Source organism: Arachis hypogaea, chromosome 18, assembly GCF_003086295.3.
Source record: "Arachis hypogaea cultivar Tifrunner chromosome 18, arahy.Tifrunner.gnm2.J5K5, whole genome shotgun sequence".
NCBI classification, from domain to species: Eukaryota; Viridiplantae; Streptophyta; class Magnoliopsida; order Fabales; family Fabaceae; genus Arachis; species Arachis hypogaea.
In genome coordinates this window covers 1,762,275-1,779,210 of record NC_092053.1, presented here as the reverse complement: position 1 = coordinate 1,779,210, position 16,936 = coordinate 1,762,275, and the positions used below count along the sequence as shown (strand labels likewise).

General features: G+C 37.1%; 2 protein-coding genes across 2 annotated transcripts; both read right to left on the bottom strand.

Moving 5' to 3' along the window:
• Window positions 1–686: 686 nt before the first annotated feature.
• Window positions 687–5,755, bottom strand: LOC112772413 (inactive protein kinase SELMODRAFT_444075). The gene is made up of 10 exons (XM_025817353.3): window positions 5,288–5,755; window positions 3,800–4,568; window positions 3,422–3,576; window positions 3,238–3,332; window positions 2,095–3,119; window positions 1,829–1,989; window positions 1,667–1,743; window positions 1,425–1,572; window positions 1,042–1,191; window positions 687–954 (listed from the first exon to the last, which is right to left on the bottom strand). The coding sequence occupies exons 2-10, from the start codon at window positions 3,987–3,989 to the stop codon at window positions 880–882; spliced, it is 2,076 nt and encodes a 691-aa protein (XP_025673138.1). The 5' UTR covers window positions 3,990–4,568; window positions 5,288–5,755; the 3' UTR covers window positions 687–879.
• A 5,572-nt stretch (window positions 5,756–11,327) lies between these two features.
• Window positions 11,328–12,872, bottom strand: LOC112772588 (uncharacterized). Its single transcript, XM_025817554.1, has one exon. It carries the CDS (start codon window positions 12,870–12,872, stop codon window positions 11,328–11,330), a length of 1,545 nt encoding a protein of 514 aa, XP_025673339.1.
• Between the last annotated feature and the right edge of the window lie 4,064 nt (window positions 12,873–16,936).

The window sequence follows — 16,936 nt, the reverse complement described above, 5'->3', positions numbered from 1 at the left end:
CCTGAGTTTCTACTTTTTGATATACGTAATATATCAAAAATTTTAAAAATTTTATTCAAATATTTTTTATGATATTCTTAAAATAAGATTTTGAAATACATTTTAGCAAAACTAAAATTTATAATTAATTTATTAGCAGTGCAGAAGTTTTTTTAATTATTTTTTAATAAAAAATTTAATTTAAATATACTATCAATATAAAATAATTTTATACATACATCTAATTACAAAAAATGAAATGGACAAAAATAACTATCTAAAGAAACATGTGATTAATTAAATGACTGTAGAAACAATTAAACTCAATAAATACATAACTTTTTAGTTTTTGTCTCACTTTAATTATATATTTTTTATTTTCGAAGAATAGAAGTAATCATGTGTATCTTTTAGCCAATGAGTTATAACTCAAATGGCATAATCTCTCTATACTCAATTAACAGGTTGTGGGTTCGAGTCTCCTATCTTTATTAAAAAAAAAAAAATCATGTGTACCTTTTAGGAACAAATAAGTATCATAAACTTTTTAGAAATTAAACTAATATTATGTGTATCTTTTTTAAAGATTAACTTAACATGACAAGTTTTTCTTAAGATTAAACTAATCTTTTGTGTATTTTTTTTAGAGATCAAACTGAAAACGGTTAATTTACTCTTTAAACAATTAAAACATTAGGCAATTGATGTAACATACACCACACATCTAAAGACATTTCACATTCTCACTGTAAAATTGGAAGACATTGTAACTGTACCTGAAAAAGCACAAAAGGCTGCTTCTACTTATTGGACACTATCCTAGTTTCCTACTATACTGTACAGATCAGAATACAAGTACAAAATTACATGACATTCTTAAAACAAGAAAATATATCATCTTTATGTGGTGGTGGGAGTGGTAGCTGTAATGTAATTTGTGTCCATGATCATGTCACCCTCCAGTATTCTGAGAACCTAATACAAACAAAAGAGTTAGGATTACATCATGTAGCTGATTAAATCAAAGTAAAACTTGCTTAGAAACATGATGGTTTTGTTCACCTGTGACATGCGTGGTCTGGAATAAGGATCTCTCCTCATGCATAATGAAGCTGCATGAAGCATGCAATTGACCTCATTTTCTGCATAGTTATTTCCCAATCTCGGATCAATTAGTTCCTCAATTGCATATTCTGCTAGCAATGGTCGTGCCTTCATAATACAAGTTTTCATATTAACATTTATACTCTTGAAATGATGCAAAGATCTTAGACATAATATAAGGTGACTATTCACATGCAGTTGTCTTCGTCTGAAGATAATAGTTAAGAAACGTTAGGTGATTTGATATATTTGACTAAACTAAACTCTTAAAAATCATCTTTGCAAGAAGACAACTGCACGTGAATTTTCACCAATATATTAATAGTCCTCCCTTAACTCACCCATTCAGTAAGACATTGCTGCCCCTTCGGCCTGCTAAGATCGACAGCTTTTCGTCCGGTAACAAGCTCCACCAATACCACCCCAAAGGAGTAAACATCAGCCTTTTCTGTTATTTGGCCGCTTTGAGCATATTCAGGAGCCAAATACCTAAAAACAGAACAGAATATCAACAAATTAGAGCATAGTTAGTTGCATGTTTGTTATATTACAATGACAAGTTAGATGATGAAAAAATAATTACCCAAATGTTCCAATCACTCTAGTTTCCACACCAGTGTCTCTATGTTGCTGCCACCTTGCTAGCCCAAAATCACCAACCTTGCATTGCACAATTCAACACAATGTTTTCATGAAAAAAGAAACTGCAGAGGATGATGTACTAAAGGTCTTCCTTTTCACCTACCAGTGGCTCAAAATCATGGGTGATAAGAATGTTATTCGGCCGCATGTCACGGTGGATAATGCAGCCTACTCTGCACTCCTCATGAAGATATCTCAAGCCTCTAGCAGCTCCAACGGCAATTCTTTGACGCGCTGACCATTCTAATGGTTCCTGTTTTTTCCCTGAAAAAATAATGTCAGTTTACAATTATATGAACTTAGCATCTAGAATTACTTCAATAAGTTCAAACCAACTCAAAAGTTAGAAGCAGAAGCAAGTAAAATTACCATATAAGTGAGTGTCCAGAGATCCATTACATATGTACTCATAAACCAGCAACCTTCTCTTATTCTCAATACAGAATCCAATGAGCATTACAACGTTTCGATGCTGAGCACAGCTGAGGACTTCAACCTCTGAGCAAAATTCAACATCACCCTGAGAACTAGCCAGTTTATGCTGCTTCACAGCAATGACTTGTCCATCAGGTAAGACCCCTCTGTGAACAGAGCCAAATCCCCCTTCTGCCAAGAAATTAGCTTGAGAGAATCCACTCGTAGCGAGTTCCAACTCCGCATAGCTGAACCACCTTGGAGGTTTCCCAAAAACAGGAGCCTTGTGTTGGCATATTGAACACAATGGAGGTGGACCAGGTGGAGCATTTCTTGATAATGTTATTGCTTCTCTTACATTTCCACTCAAATCCAACTCATTCATATGGCTTGAGATCTCCATTTCAGCTTCTCTTTCTAGCCTTGAGAACTTTTCCATCAAAGCTCTAGCTGTGGATGTTTGATTCTTGCTATGGCATCCTTCTTCTCTGCATTGAGATGATTGTTTGCATAAAAGTAAATCTTTGATCCATGGTTGGAATCTCAAGGTTGCTGAGGATAGGGACAACTTTTCGCTATCCGAGTCTGAACTAGCATCAACTTCTTCATTTCGTTTAATAGTTTCCTCTTTCTTTGACTCACCATTATTCATCTCAGAAACAAAGAATGGTGAAGTTCCAGGATCAGAGCTTGAAACAGATGAAGTACCGGCTTCAGTCGCAGTAGAAGGCGTCCCTACATCTGGACTACTAGTTGGGGTGACAACTGCTCCTTTTATGGAACTCAAAGAATCATTCTTATTCTTGGCTTGTCTTCCAAGCTTCCCATCTTGCTTGGAATGTAATGGAGCTGCTTCTTCAAGATCCTTCTTTTGTGATCCATTCAAATTCAACCGGAGCACTTTCGCTTGGGATTGTTTCATAACAACAATGTTGCAATGCAGCTCTTCCATACACTGCTTTTCTTCTTGTTTTAGCTGCCTGCAAAGAAAGCACAACCAAAATAAATACCAAAAGCAAAAAACTATCATCTCAGATCAATAAAATTGTAAATTAAACCAGGAATTGAGAATTCATCAATTTTGTTATCACTAATTACTTGTCTAATACAACCCAATTGGCTTGGGCCTTTCTAGCTTCTGCAGCCACTGCTCCACAAGGTGATCCAGAAACAATTTTAATCTTGACATTTATCTGTTGAACAAGGAAAACAGTTTTAAAATAATGATACTGAAACAGCAACAAAGATGAACCTAACAATACATACATCAAAGGATTCTAACCTTATTTGGATCATAGATGTCATGGAGCTGAAGAATCATCTGAGAGAAAGAATCAGTAATCTCACTCTTCTGCTCTGAACTAGTTGGAGAATGAGATTTCTTTTGAGTGTTGGCACAGTCACCAGCAAACCTTGGAAAACCCCATAATCTTCTTCCTGCATATTTGCACAAAAATATTCAGGTAAAAGATACCAAACAAAATAGCTATGTTTCAAAATTCTCAATCAACAATAATAACAACTTGAATGCTAGAACCTGTGAGTGCCACATAGGACAGCATCTAAACTATTCAGTACTTTGTAAAAGAGAAGTATTATCTGACAAAAAGGAAAGAAAGCACAGAAACAATGAGCATATGGAAGCAAATAGAAGGTTTACCAAAACTTTGTGAAGAAGGCACAACCACTATTAGTGTAATGCAATCCCCAGGTTGAACAACATGAGTCAGAGACCAAACAAGTGCTGTCTTTGGAATTTCCTTTGATGCCTTAACAGCAACAATAACCTTCTCAGCACCATCTGAACCTTTTTCTTCCTTCCCTCGCTTATGCTGTTCTCGACTCATCATCACCACCACCACCACCACTACCACCACCACCACCAACAATCCCACAAAAGCTATAACAGGTTTCAGTGAATAACCATCAAAGACATGTATTTGTATATACTAAACAAGAAGTTGGAGAAGCGTATCAGATGAACATGATCAAATTCACTCCTTTGGCCCCACCCCACCTTTTCAATCATCAAGCAATAGCAGAGAAACCAGTAATAAGACCTTTTTAATCAAATGCAAACAACTCCTCTTTTTAACTTCCTCATGAACTTGCTTTTTCTTCACTCAAGAACAAGATGGTTTCTGCATGTAGCTAGGTTCCCAAAATAGTATCAAATCCGTGAAGAATCCATGTGACCCTTTTGGCTCAGAAAGCAACATGCTGCATTCCCCAGCTCACAGTGCAATGTAGATTTCAAGTGTGAGAAAAAAGAAATCCATGAAGATTGAAAAGCACTGCTCACTGAACCAAAGAACATGCCTTTTCAGTTTTGCATTGGCTTTGCCTTTGAGCCTTCAAATCAACCTCCAAGTCAAAACATGGATCCAACTAGCTGGATTTACTGTTGACATGACCTTAGAGGAACCCCTCTACACCAAAAGAAACAGTAACCATGAGTTTCAATTGCCACTGATATGACTTAAGATAAAGGTTATTTTAGCTCTCTGAGCCACTCAAAGTTCAGTACTAGTTTTTTCACTCTGCACAGTCCCAAATGTCATTTCAATTAAAAAGTAGAAAAACAGTGATTTGGATGAATGAAGAAAAAGAAGAAATCCAAAACAATGTGAGAGACAAGCCACAAGAAAGAACTGGTACCTGACATCTTGTTGGTTTAGAAGATACAGAAACATAATTTGGCAACTATCAAACAAAGAAGAGAAAAAAGACACTAGGGATGAGATCCAAACCTTTCTTTTTCTCTATTATCATATATTGTTTTTCTATCATTCTACTCTATTGGACATTGAACATTAAGCTAAAAAATAAGAATATAAAACAAAGATATCAACATATCATACACTTTTCTGTTTAATATTATTGTAGTAAACAAAATGAAAACCCTGTAGAGTCAAGCTCGTAACAGTTCCTCATTGGGAATAACAAAACTTTATATGATTAAAAAAGAAAAAGAGAATAACAAGAAAAAATATCCTCAAAAACCAGGCAATGTGAACATATGCATGAAAACTAAGACCTTCAATGAGCTCAAGGGGTTGTCTTGTCAAACACCCTCTTTTTTTCTTATGGTTCATTCAACTTTAAACTTGCAAAAGCTCAAAGCTTTAACGTAAATGCATTTGCTTACTTTGCTACACTTGCACTTCCAGCATCATCATTTGGGTAGTATTAACGCCATGGCACAGAATGAAAGGAAAAAGAAAATGATGAAAAGGGGTTGTCAAAACCAAAACCAAGCACAAGGGAATGGACCACCATGAAAAGAAATGAGACAAAGTTTGGAACTTTTAACAACCCAAGTAGCCCAATCCTCAATGCAAAGAGAGAAAAGAGAGGAGAGTTCTTTTCTTTTGTGACATGTGAGTAGTAACCAATGGAGATAGAGACATATAGAGAAGTGAAGAGAACACAGATAAAGATATTAAGATTTTTTTTTTTCTTAAGAATAATTGCAAATTTAGGATGAAACTGAAAGTCTGAAACACAATGGTGTTCCAATTCTGCCAAAGGTTCATACATGTGACATCATGTTACTTGGGAGGCAGAGAAGTAAGAAAGTGAATCAGAATTTGTGCAGAGCCTAACGCTATAAATTGGCCTCAACCATAGAGCTATCTCACATTAATAACTCTGAACTAACCATTTTCCCTTATCTACATAAATACTTAATGGGTGACATAAAAATTGAGATTTTCTCTAAATTCATTCTCTTAACAGATTTTATCAATTAAATTATTTTTTCAAAGATTATAAATTAATCATATTTATCTTTTAGTTATTCCATTAATAATTTCTGTCAACTATTGATAATGTAAAATGTTAACTAATAGAATACAGGACACATAACATGTTCGATTGGACGCTTCGACGCTGACCAAATGTATTTATGAAAATTTATTAGTTTAGTCGCTATGTCATTTTGGGAATAGAGTTTATATAAGGTTTAATTACTCTATTGGTTCCTATAGTTTCGCAAAATTTTTAATTAGGTCCTTATATTTTTTTCTTTTTAATTGAGTCTCTGTACCAATTTTTTTTTCAATTAAGTAATTAAACCTTTATATAATTGAGAAAAATAAGTAAAGTAATAAAATTTTATAAACATATTTGATTAATGTCCAATTAGACATATTAGGTTAATGTTCAATTAGACATATTAGGTCTAATATGTGTTGTCAATTAACATTTTACAATATCAACTATTAAAAAAATTATTAATAAAATGATTAAATGACAAATATGATTAACTTTTAATTTTTTGATAAACTAATTTGATTGAAAAAAAATTTAAAGACAAATTTAAAAAATATTTTATTTTTCAAAGATTAATTTAATTGTTTACCTAATTTTTAATAGTTTGAATTAAAGTTATAACATATGGTCTCAATTTTTTGTGTATGTGTGGTTTCTGGTTTTCTATGTGATAACTTCAATTGCTGCTGAAGTTGGTGATCCATGTTCCATGATTTATGATTAGTTGTGAATTGTGCATGGACTTCACGTTTGGCCACCTTCTAACTAATTTTGTTCTGTTCTTCATATATTATATACTTCTATTAGAATCATATAATATAGTCACATCTTAATTAATTATGATAATAATAATAATAATATCTTGTAGCTTTATAGTTAGCATCATCAGGCTTTCGCATTCAGATCAGTGATACATACTAAACAATTTCCAGAAGTTTTAATTAGATTAATACGTTGCAACATGATGGTCCAGCTTTAATTTATACTGTCATATATTTAATTGTGACATTAAAAAATAGAATGACGTTGAATAAACACTTTTGTAAGCTTATTAGTTATTAATCAAACATGAGTAACCTACTTTACAATAAAGTAATACATAAAATACGAAGAGTTTGAAAACGGCAGAAGAGATCTGAAAATTAAAGAAATTATTCCATCAAAAAATAATTAATAAACTTTGAAACGATATGACATGAATGCACGTTTCCTTCTTTCAAATGAATTCATAATTCGTAATATTATATTTATTATTTTTTATGTACAACAAATTCGATTCATCTAATTTAATTTCAAGAATTGTAGTTATGTTTTTTTAATTGAATTTTTTAGTTTTTCAAATATATTATATATGTTAAATATGGATATTAAAGAAATGATGAATTTAACTACCACTTAATTTTTTTAATATACTTTTGAATCTTTCTATCAATTTGGAACTATCTATTTGTTTTTTTAGCCCCTAGCTAAAAATCATGCATAAATTAAATCATTGAATTATGGCTAATTTACTACCATTTACCAATTGAATTGACCTTCACAATTCAAAATTGAGGCACATGGATCAAAAAAACTCCAAACAAGTACTGTATACGATGGCAAAATTGATTTAGATTACAAATTATTATTATTATTATTATTATTATTATTATTATTATTATTATTAGCTGTTGTAATAATAGGGAACATGTTAGGTACGTCAAAAATAGGGCAATTTACGCATTTAAATTGTTTGATTCCCAATATTACGTAAATACATTGTTTCAGTTTTTAATACGCAAATGCATTGTTTCTATATTTTATGTAAACCGCTACTACCAGTAGCGGTTTACGTGTGAGTGTGTGTGTGTGTAAACCGCTACTGGCAGTAGCGGTTTACGTGTGAGTGTGTGTGTGTGTAAACCGCTACTGGCAGTAGCGGTTTACGTGTAAGTGCGTGTGTGTAAACCGCTGCTGGCAGTAGCGGTTACGTGTGTGTGTGCGTGTGTGTAAACCGCTACTGCCAGTAGCGGTTTACGTGTGATGGTTTGCCTATATAAACCGTGGTTGCAGCCGCGGATTATGTGTTTAGAAGGTTTGAGGAGTTTTCTAGAGAGAGGAAATTGTAGAGAGAAGTCAGAGCAAGTTGTGAGCGGGCCCGAGGTTCCTCAGCGGCGACTTCTGGCGAGTTATCATGGCAGGCAGGAACCTGTACCGACTGAACGGCGTTGCGCATATTGCCGGTTCTATTGGTGACGAGGTTAGTTAATATTTATTTTTTTTCTAGTCTTTGCATATCTTAGTCAGAAAAACGGTAGGTTAGGTAGACGAATTAGAATTTATAGATTAGTCGTTGTATCCTGAATTTAGGGTTCGCATGCTAGGATGTTAGTTCACTAATCTTGGTTTAGTGTTTTTAGTTTTTCTTGGTTAGTTATAGATATGCCTAGTTACCTGAAATTTAATTCCATTCAATGAATGTTATGCCCGCTAATTAATGTTGGTTTAGTTTAGGGAACGGGATAGTTGACATTAGTGAATTATTATAGTTTGTTTAGGATATTTGTATGATATGAAGTTTTAAATTTTAAATCTTTACAATATTTTAAAATTTCTGGATGTTAATAAGTAAATTATTTGTGTTGTTATTTTCCCTATCGTGAGTAGGAAATTTTTTTTAAATATTATATAGGAGAATTTGCTGATGGTTTAAGGTATTCGTATTCGGTTAGATATGGAAATCTGTTTAAGGATAGGAGAATTTAATTGGACTCTGTTTTCGTTTGTTGTTCTGTGCAGCCCAATAGGTGTATATACAGTGTGAGGCGGCAACAGAATATGCCCATGCATGAAAGGATCATCCCGTATTTAGAGCGGGCTGGATTGTACCATTTGGCTAGGCTAAATAGCCAATGGTTCTGGTTGGATGAGCCACTCGTTAGTGCGTTCGTTGAGAGGTGGCGTCCTGAGACGCATACGTTCCACATGCCTTTCGGAGAATGCACAGTGACATTGCAGGATGTGGCATTTCAGCTAGGGCTTCCTGTGGATGGGGAGGCTGTGAGTGGTTGCCTTGGTGAGTTTGAGACATACATGGAGGGTGGCCGACCAGCTTGGGAGTGGTTTGAGGACCTATTCGGTGAGCGGCCCCCACCGAATAAGGTCAAGAAGATGACAGTACACTTTACATGGTTCCACGAGAGGTTTAGGGTGCTACCACCAGATGCGAGCGAGGAGACTGTCCGCATCTACGCACGGGCCTACATCATGATGCTGTTATCGACTCAGTTATTTGGGGACAAGAGTGCGAACCGGGTTCATATACGATGGTTGCCATTTGTGGCAAACCTTGATGGCATGGGGAGGTATAGCTGGGGTTCGGCCGCTTTGGCGTGGCTGTACCGATGTATGTGTCGGGTAGCGAACAGAAATGTGACTAATCTTGCGGGCCCGCTCCAGTTACTTCAGAGTTGGATATTCTGGCGGTTTCCGTCTCTTAGGCCGGCCGGGTTTGAGGTTTTCTCTTTCCCGCTGGCATCAAGGTATGGGTTATGCTTTTTTAAGTTTAACAAATTTATTGGGCATATTTTAAATTTTGTGTCTCATATGACTTAAATTTAGGTGGTCTGCCTACTTACCTCCTAATGATGGAAAGGAGCAGAGGGTCATTAGGTATCGGCTTGCATTGGATCGACTGACCGCTCGTGATGTAAGTTTTATAGCAGCAAGAGTTTTACTTTTTGTTTGATCTCTATTCGTGACTAGATATATACTTGTTATTGTAGTCCTTGATGAGTTCTTAAATTTCAGATTGTGTGGGAGCCCTACTCCGCGCTTGATGTACTTGCCGTGGTCCATCCAGAGATACTTACAGAGGAGCACAGTCGCATGTGGCGAGCCGTGACTGCCTTGATATACTTTGCGGTCATCGAGTGGCATCAGGTTGACAGGGTTGTTCCACAGCTAGGTGGAGTACAACATATCCCCGAGGATGCTTTGAACGTAGACTGGCTGCATGCTAAGGACGGTAGGGGTGGCGATAGGTGGTTTCCCCACTACTATCGGAAATGGCATGAGCATTGGGAGAACCGACTTGATGCCGTCATTTCCATTGAGCGAGTGGCAGATCCTGGCCCATCCGCAGATTACCTAGATTGGTGGTACCGAGAGGCTCAGCGGTTCCTTAGCCCTGGGGCTGCATTTGCCGATCCTAGAGGCACCCAGATACCTCCGGAGGCATATCAGAGAGGATCCTCCCAGGTTCCACGCAGATCACAGCTACCTGATATGCCGGACAACCGTCGTGTTGAGAGACGCCGTCGTGTTGGTACTAGGGACACTGGTCGAGAGTGGAGGTGGTTACATGATGTCATGCAGGAGGATGACGCAGGCGGAGATGCTAGAGCTGAGGTCGATCACCGTGTTCGTCGGGCTAATGCCAGACGTGGGAGAACTCCGGATGATACACAGCACGCAGGCGGAATTAGTGGGACCGCAGCGACTGAGGCTGGAGGGGATACATTCACTAGCAGAGCTTATTCTCAGATGCCGGAGTTCACACCGACCATGACTATGGATTTAGATGATCAGCTGGTCAGTCCACGGTTTTATGCAGACTTTGCTGAGTTGATTAGGGATGATGCTGGCACGTCGAATGTGCAGTTTGGTGGCCAGTCTTACCAGCAGCAGATGCCGGATGTGCAGATGGAGACCGGAGCTTACCAGCCACATATGACGGAGATGCATTCCCAGCCACATGATTATCAGGGTCAGTATGGGGTAGATCTGAACGTGCCTGCAGGTAGTCCGTTGGATACTTGGTTCACTATGGGGGGCACCCCCCAGTCCGCGTTCGGGTTAGACCCTCCACGTGATGATGTTGGACAGGAGGCAGCCCGACCGACTCGAGTCAGACGTCCAGCTCGATGTGGGACAGGATCTCATCTCCTTGGTGACTTTCATGATGTTGCGAGGGATGATCGCGATGGTTAGCACCATGTGTTGTTGTTTTTTATTTCTCGCTATGTAGTTTATTTTCTGATTTAGGACTTTTATGTTTTTTATATTTGGATGACTGTTATTTTGGGTACTTGTTACTTTATGTTTTATGCCCGTTGGACCTTATATTTAGTCTTGTTGGAAGGACTTTTATATTGTTCAGTTTTTACATTATGATTATGTTGAGACAGTCTATTCTTTATCGATCTATTAGCTAAAATGGAAATTAAGCACAATATCTCTAGAAAAGTGAAACACAACTACCGATATTATCATTAACAAGACAAAACAAAAAGACTAAAAACTCATAACTGATAAACGAAAAGACTAAAAACAAATAACTTAAAACTCATAACAAGCAGACACGTTTGTTATCACGGAAACTACGACAAACGAAATAAGTAAAGATAAATCTACATCCCACTAGTAGATCCTCGCTAAGGGCAAACCCGTCGGGTATGACCGGGCTGCCTGCACAGACCACACCTCTTAGGTCGGCTGGTGTCGGCTTTGTCCATGTTGTTGCGGATGCGGGTGGACCGTGGTCGTCCTTCTCTAGCCCTTCTCATGCCCGGATCGGGTATAACCGTCGGCCCGTCATATGGTGGCCAAAGCCCCTTTGGAATACATGGTGAAAAGGACATCTCATACACCTTAAAGACCTCAGACATGGTGTACACCTCATCAACATAAGTTGCCCAATCTAGGCGTGACTGCGCACAGCATGCGAGGGCATGGCAGCAGGGGTAGTGAAGCGCCTGGAAGTATCCACAATCGCAGGTGTGATCCCTCAGAGAAACCCGATAGCTACCCAAAGAGAATTTCCCGGTGGGAGTCGTCTCAGCCACAGTATAGTCAAGCTGATGCCTATCAAACACTGTCACCGTGAAGCACCTCGATTCCTTCAGATTACGCTCAATGGCCTTAACTACTACCTGTGAAAACCGGTGCCCGGACCCTAACTGTGCCTCTGCCGTCTGCCCACAGACAACAAACAACTCGGCCAACCGGAGATATGTCGACTTAACCAGAGACGTCACCGGGAGATTTCTTGTGCCCTTTAAGACAGAGTTCACACACTCAGAGATGTTGGTGGTCATGTGACCGTATCTTCTCCCACCATCCTTATGCTGTGTCCACCTCTCATAAGGCATTTTGTTTGCCCATTCGCACATGGCCGGGTTCTCCGTCCTCATTATATCAAACCAATAGTCAAATTCTGCTTCCGTCTTCGCATACGCGGCATTTACCAACCACCTCCGCGCATCCTGCCCCTTGAAAGTGAGGGCAAAATTTGCAGCAACATGCCGAATACAAAATGCCCGATAAGCATGGGGGGGTTGCCAACCACTATCGGGGCTCTCTAATGCAGCCTTGATGCCGTTGTGTCTGTCAGAGATCACGAGAATACCTTGCTGTGGAGTGACATGCCTTCTAAGGTTCGATAGAAAGTACGACCAAGAATCTGCGTTCTCTCCCTCCACGAGTGCAAACCCAACAGGCAAAATGTTCGACTTACCATCCTGTGCGATCGCCAACAACAACGTCCCGCCATATTTGCCATACAGGTGTGTGCCGTCGATGTTTATCAGCGGCTTACAGTGGCGGAAAGCCTCAATACACGGAGGAAACGTCCAGAACATCCGATGAAAGAAAACTCTATCCTCGTCAACTTGGTCACCCACCCTAACCGGGGACGTCTTCAATAGAGCAATCGAACCTTCCATCGTGCATGTGACTCCAAGGATCCACCGAGGCAGATCTGCATATGACTCCTCCCAATCACCATATATTTGCGCTACTGCCTTCTGCTTCGCCAACCACACCTTCCGATAACTAGGCATGAATCCATAAGTCGCCTCCGTGGCCTCTTGCAACACCTTAATAGACACCGACGCATCAGCTCGAACCAATGGATAGATTCTCGCACAGATAACATGATAATCAAGCTGCTTGTGGTCGCTTGATATCGATGTGGCCATACACGTGTGCAGACCGTTGTACCTCCTAACCTCTCATGTGCCCTTCCTTTTCCGCATGACTATCCGACCACGTGCACCCGTTACCAAACTCCTTGCATCTCCCTTGGTATTTCAGGTTGTCGGACTCCATAACCTTGTACTCAACTCCACGCCGAATACTGTAATCCTTCACACTCAACACGGCTTCCTCTTTACTCTGGAAGGATTGGCCAATCTGAAATTCAGACATATTTGTCCCATCATGCATCCCCTGCCCCTCGAATGTTGCATCAGCATTCTGCTGTTGGCCGATGGCTTCCAAGTTCAAAGAAGAGAGGTGGGGAGGGTACTCCTGTGTTGCAGAACCGGAACATCCATGGGCTGAACGTCCGTCTCTTGGAATATCATCATCACTGTCCCCACCAATATCGAGAGGCTCCTCATCCAAATCATCGTCAAACAGTGCATTCTCAACCCGATCCGGTCCGGCATCGCATTCAAAATCAGGAACAACAGGACCAACATATGCATGAACAGCCCCAGCACGTTCGGGCTCCGGATTCGGAACTGCCACTGCTACCACAGGCATCGATGTTGAGGCACCACCGGCTGGGATCGACTGAGGATTAGGGGCCGATGCCCCTGAGCTATCCACACCATCTTCCAACTTTGCAAACAGCTCAGTTACCCTCACCTCCGGAAAACTACGCCTGCAGTGAAACAAGACATGCAAGTCTTCATCCGACCCGATCACGAAGGTCTCATATCTCACACCAGTTGAGACAACATCAATGGAAATCTTGTAAAATAATTTTTTTACCCACTTCGTCCCACACACACCGAGCTTCCGTAATATGCTTTGCTTAATCTCCGCCAACGTATTCGAAGATCGGATAAAAACACTAAGTGGTTCTCTATCTGTAAATTTTACACCATGCCTTTTGCTCTTTTGAATTTTTCCAGAGCAGTGAACCAGAGCCACAAAACTATCCTCTCCCTCCATTTGTGAATAACACTCTACTTCTTCACATTTGGTCCCTCTATGGTTTATATAGGCAGCCCCATTCAGACACACACACGTAAACCGCTACTGGCAGTAGCGGTTTACACACACGCACACACACACGTAAACCGCTACTGCCAGTAGCGGTTTACACACACGCACACACTCACGTAAACCGCTGCTGCCAGCAGCGGTTTACACACACGCACTTACACGTAAACCGCTACTGCCAGTAGCGGTTTACACACACACACACACTCACACGTAAACCGCTACTGGCAGTAGCGGTTTACATAAAATATAGAAACAATGCATTTGCGTATTAAAAACTGAAACAATGTATTTGCGTAATATTGAGGATCAAACAATTTAGTTGCGTAAATTGCCCTCAAAAATATATTAGGAGTCACTTAAATAAAGATGGTAAAAATGTCTTTTTTTTAAGATATTTTTAAAAATTAAAATTTAACACATATAATTAATTAAATTGTGATATTTTTATTAAAATTAAACCAGATAAATTAGTTTAGCCAAAAAATTGATAAATTAAATTTTGAACTGATATAAATTATTTTTTATAAAAAAATATTACAATATTCTTATTATAAAAATAACTAAAATACCCATATTAAATATATATATATATTAATTTTGAAAATTCTAAATCTTAACCCTATGACGACAAAAAAGAAAAAAGCTAGAATTTAGGATTCTCAAAATTAATATATATAATAAGAGTATTTTAGTAATTTTTTATAATAAGAGTATTGTAGTAGTTTTTTATAAAAAATAATATTAATTTCGACCAATTCAAAATTTGATTCACCAATTTTCGATTAAATTAATTTGTCTAGCTTAATTTTGACAAAAATAACACAATTTAATCAATTATATGTATTAAATTTTAATTATTAATAAATATCTTTTAAAAAAAATATTTTAAACGTTTTTATCAGAATAACTCCCAAATATATTAGTATAATGTGTTAATAATGAATATGCTAATATACATGATTAAGGTCATTTTCGCTTAGACTCTGCACAATAATATTGTGGCCTCTTAGGTAAACTCAACTTCAAAAGGTAACTTAACCCTGAACATGACTATATATAGGTGCGTCTAATATGAATTCATGAAAATGTTATAAAGTTACTATCATAAATTATTAGATAACAAGTGTAATTATGCGTGAAATTGAAATTATAATTTTAAGTTATTTTGTTAAAATTAATTTAAATTATAATAATTTGATTAATAAAAAAGTAATGAGTTATGTATTGTTTATTTTTTCTTAATTTAGTGTTAATTGTATTAATTTTAAAATAGTTATTAACCGATTTTAGTAATCTACTTTTTTCAATAAATCAGACATATATATTGGATGTGACCATAAATAATCTAGTAATGCTTAAATCCACCAACAAATTGTTATAGGTGTAAGAACATATTAAAATCAGCTGAAAATGAACACCAAATTATTAGAGAATTTTAATGTAAAAAGTTCTCCAATAAATAATAAATAATTTTAACCCACTAAATAACAATTTAACACTATCCTTTGATGCCTGCAAAATATACTTGAAACAATACCATATCAATGCTAGTATACAAAATTATATAATTAACGTAATTATAAAATTGTTTATCAGGAGAATAAAATAATACGAATTTTTATGATAATTCTAATATTCTCAAACTATAAATGTACAATAAGAATGCATTACCTATTAGTACCTAGAATTTGTCAATCTTTTAAATTGATAATAATAAATTTTAATAATATTACCTATATTATTTTTTTATTAATAATAAGTGTATCATTGTAATTAACTAATTATTTTTTAGTGAGAGTACATAAAAAGTACATAGTATATAAGGTGTAATAACTCAACAAATATTTCCAAAAGAAAATTTTTCATTCTCTTCAACAATGAAAAATAACTTATTTTTCTCTCTCTCTTAATGCATTATGTTCATCAAACCATCAACACCACAACTTATATGACTACTTTATTGATATACTTTATTGTTCACCATTCTTAAATTATAGTTGAACAAAATATTAAATTCCGAAAAATTTCACTAGCCCAGACGGTGGTGCAGTTGTAGTCCTCATCCGCTCCATTGCGATTGTTATCCTCATCTGCTGCCTTACGGCTGACATCTGATCCCTGTCGCTGTTCCCATCCCCTCCCCTGAGGGTGTAGTCCTCGTCCCTAAAGAATGCCATAACCGAAGCACTATTGGCGCCATAGCCACTGTTTGCGGCTGCTGCACTAAGTATACAGCCTACCATACTCGCTAGAAATTTCTCCTTGGAAGAAATTTCAATTGAGACGTACGCATACTTGTTGTCTAGAACATTAATATAGATCCAGGTCCCTATTCCAAACTGATGTAATAAAATCCATTATCTCACAGACGAGCTTTCAGTCCTTAGGATGGAGTATATTCTGAAATTCGAACAGAACCGAAAGAGAGGGAACTGGAGTTTTGAAATGCAACGGAGATGGTTGAACAATAAAGTGTATCAATGAAGTAGTTATACAAGGTGTGATGTTATTGGTTTGATGAATTAGAATGGACTAAGAGAGGGAGAAAAATAAGTTCTTCTCATTGTCGAAGAAAATGAAAAATTTCCTTTTAAAAATAATTGTTGAGTTATTACACCTTATATACTATGTACTCTTTATGTACTCTCACTAAAAAATAATTACAATGGTAAGCCTATTATTAATAAAAAAAATTCTAGATAACAAATAAATTAATAAATTTAATTAAGAGATTTCGTTATTACCTTTTCATTATAAGCTCTCAAAAACTTCTCTATATACCACGTTCATCCGCAGACCATCTTTACTCGTTATTCTTGCCTTTATTTTTCAAATTTTTCATTACATAATCTACCATAGGTAATATTGTTGATAGAATGGTATGTGGTATGAAAAATAATAAACAAAAAAAATACTATGTCTGATATACGAATTTTTTAGATGATAAATAATTGTTACAATTCACTATTACACTCTCATTGTATGCGGTAATAATTAGCCAATATTTTTAATGGAGATACCTGCTACA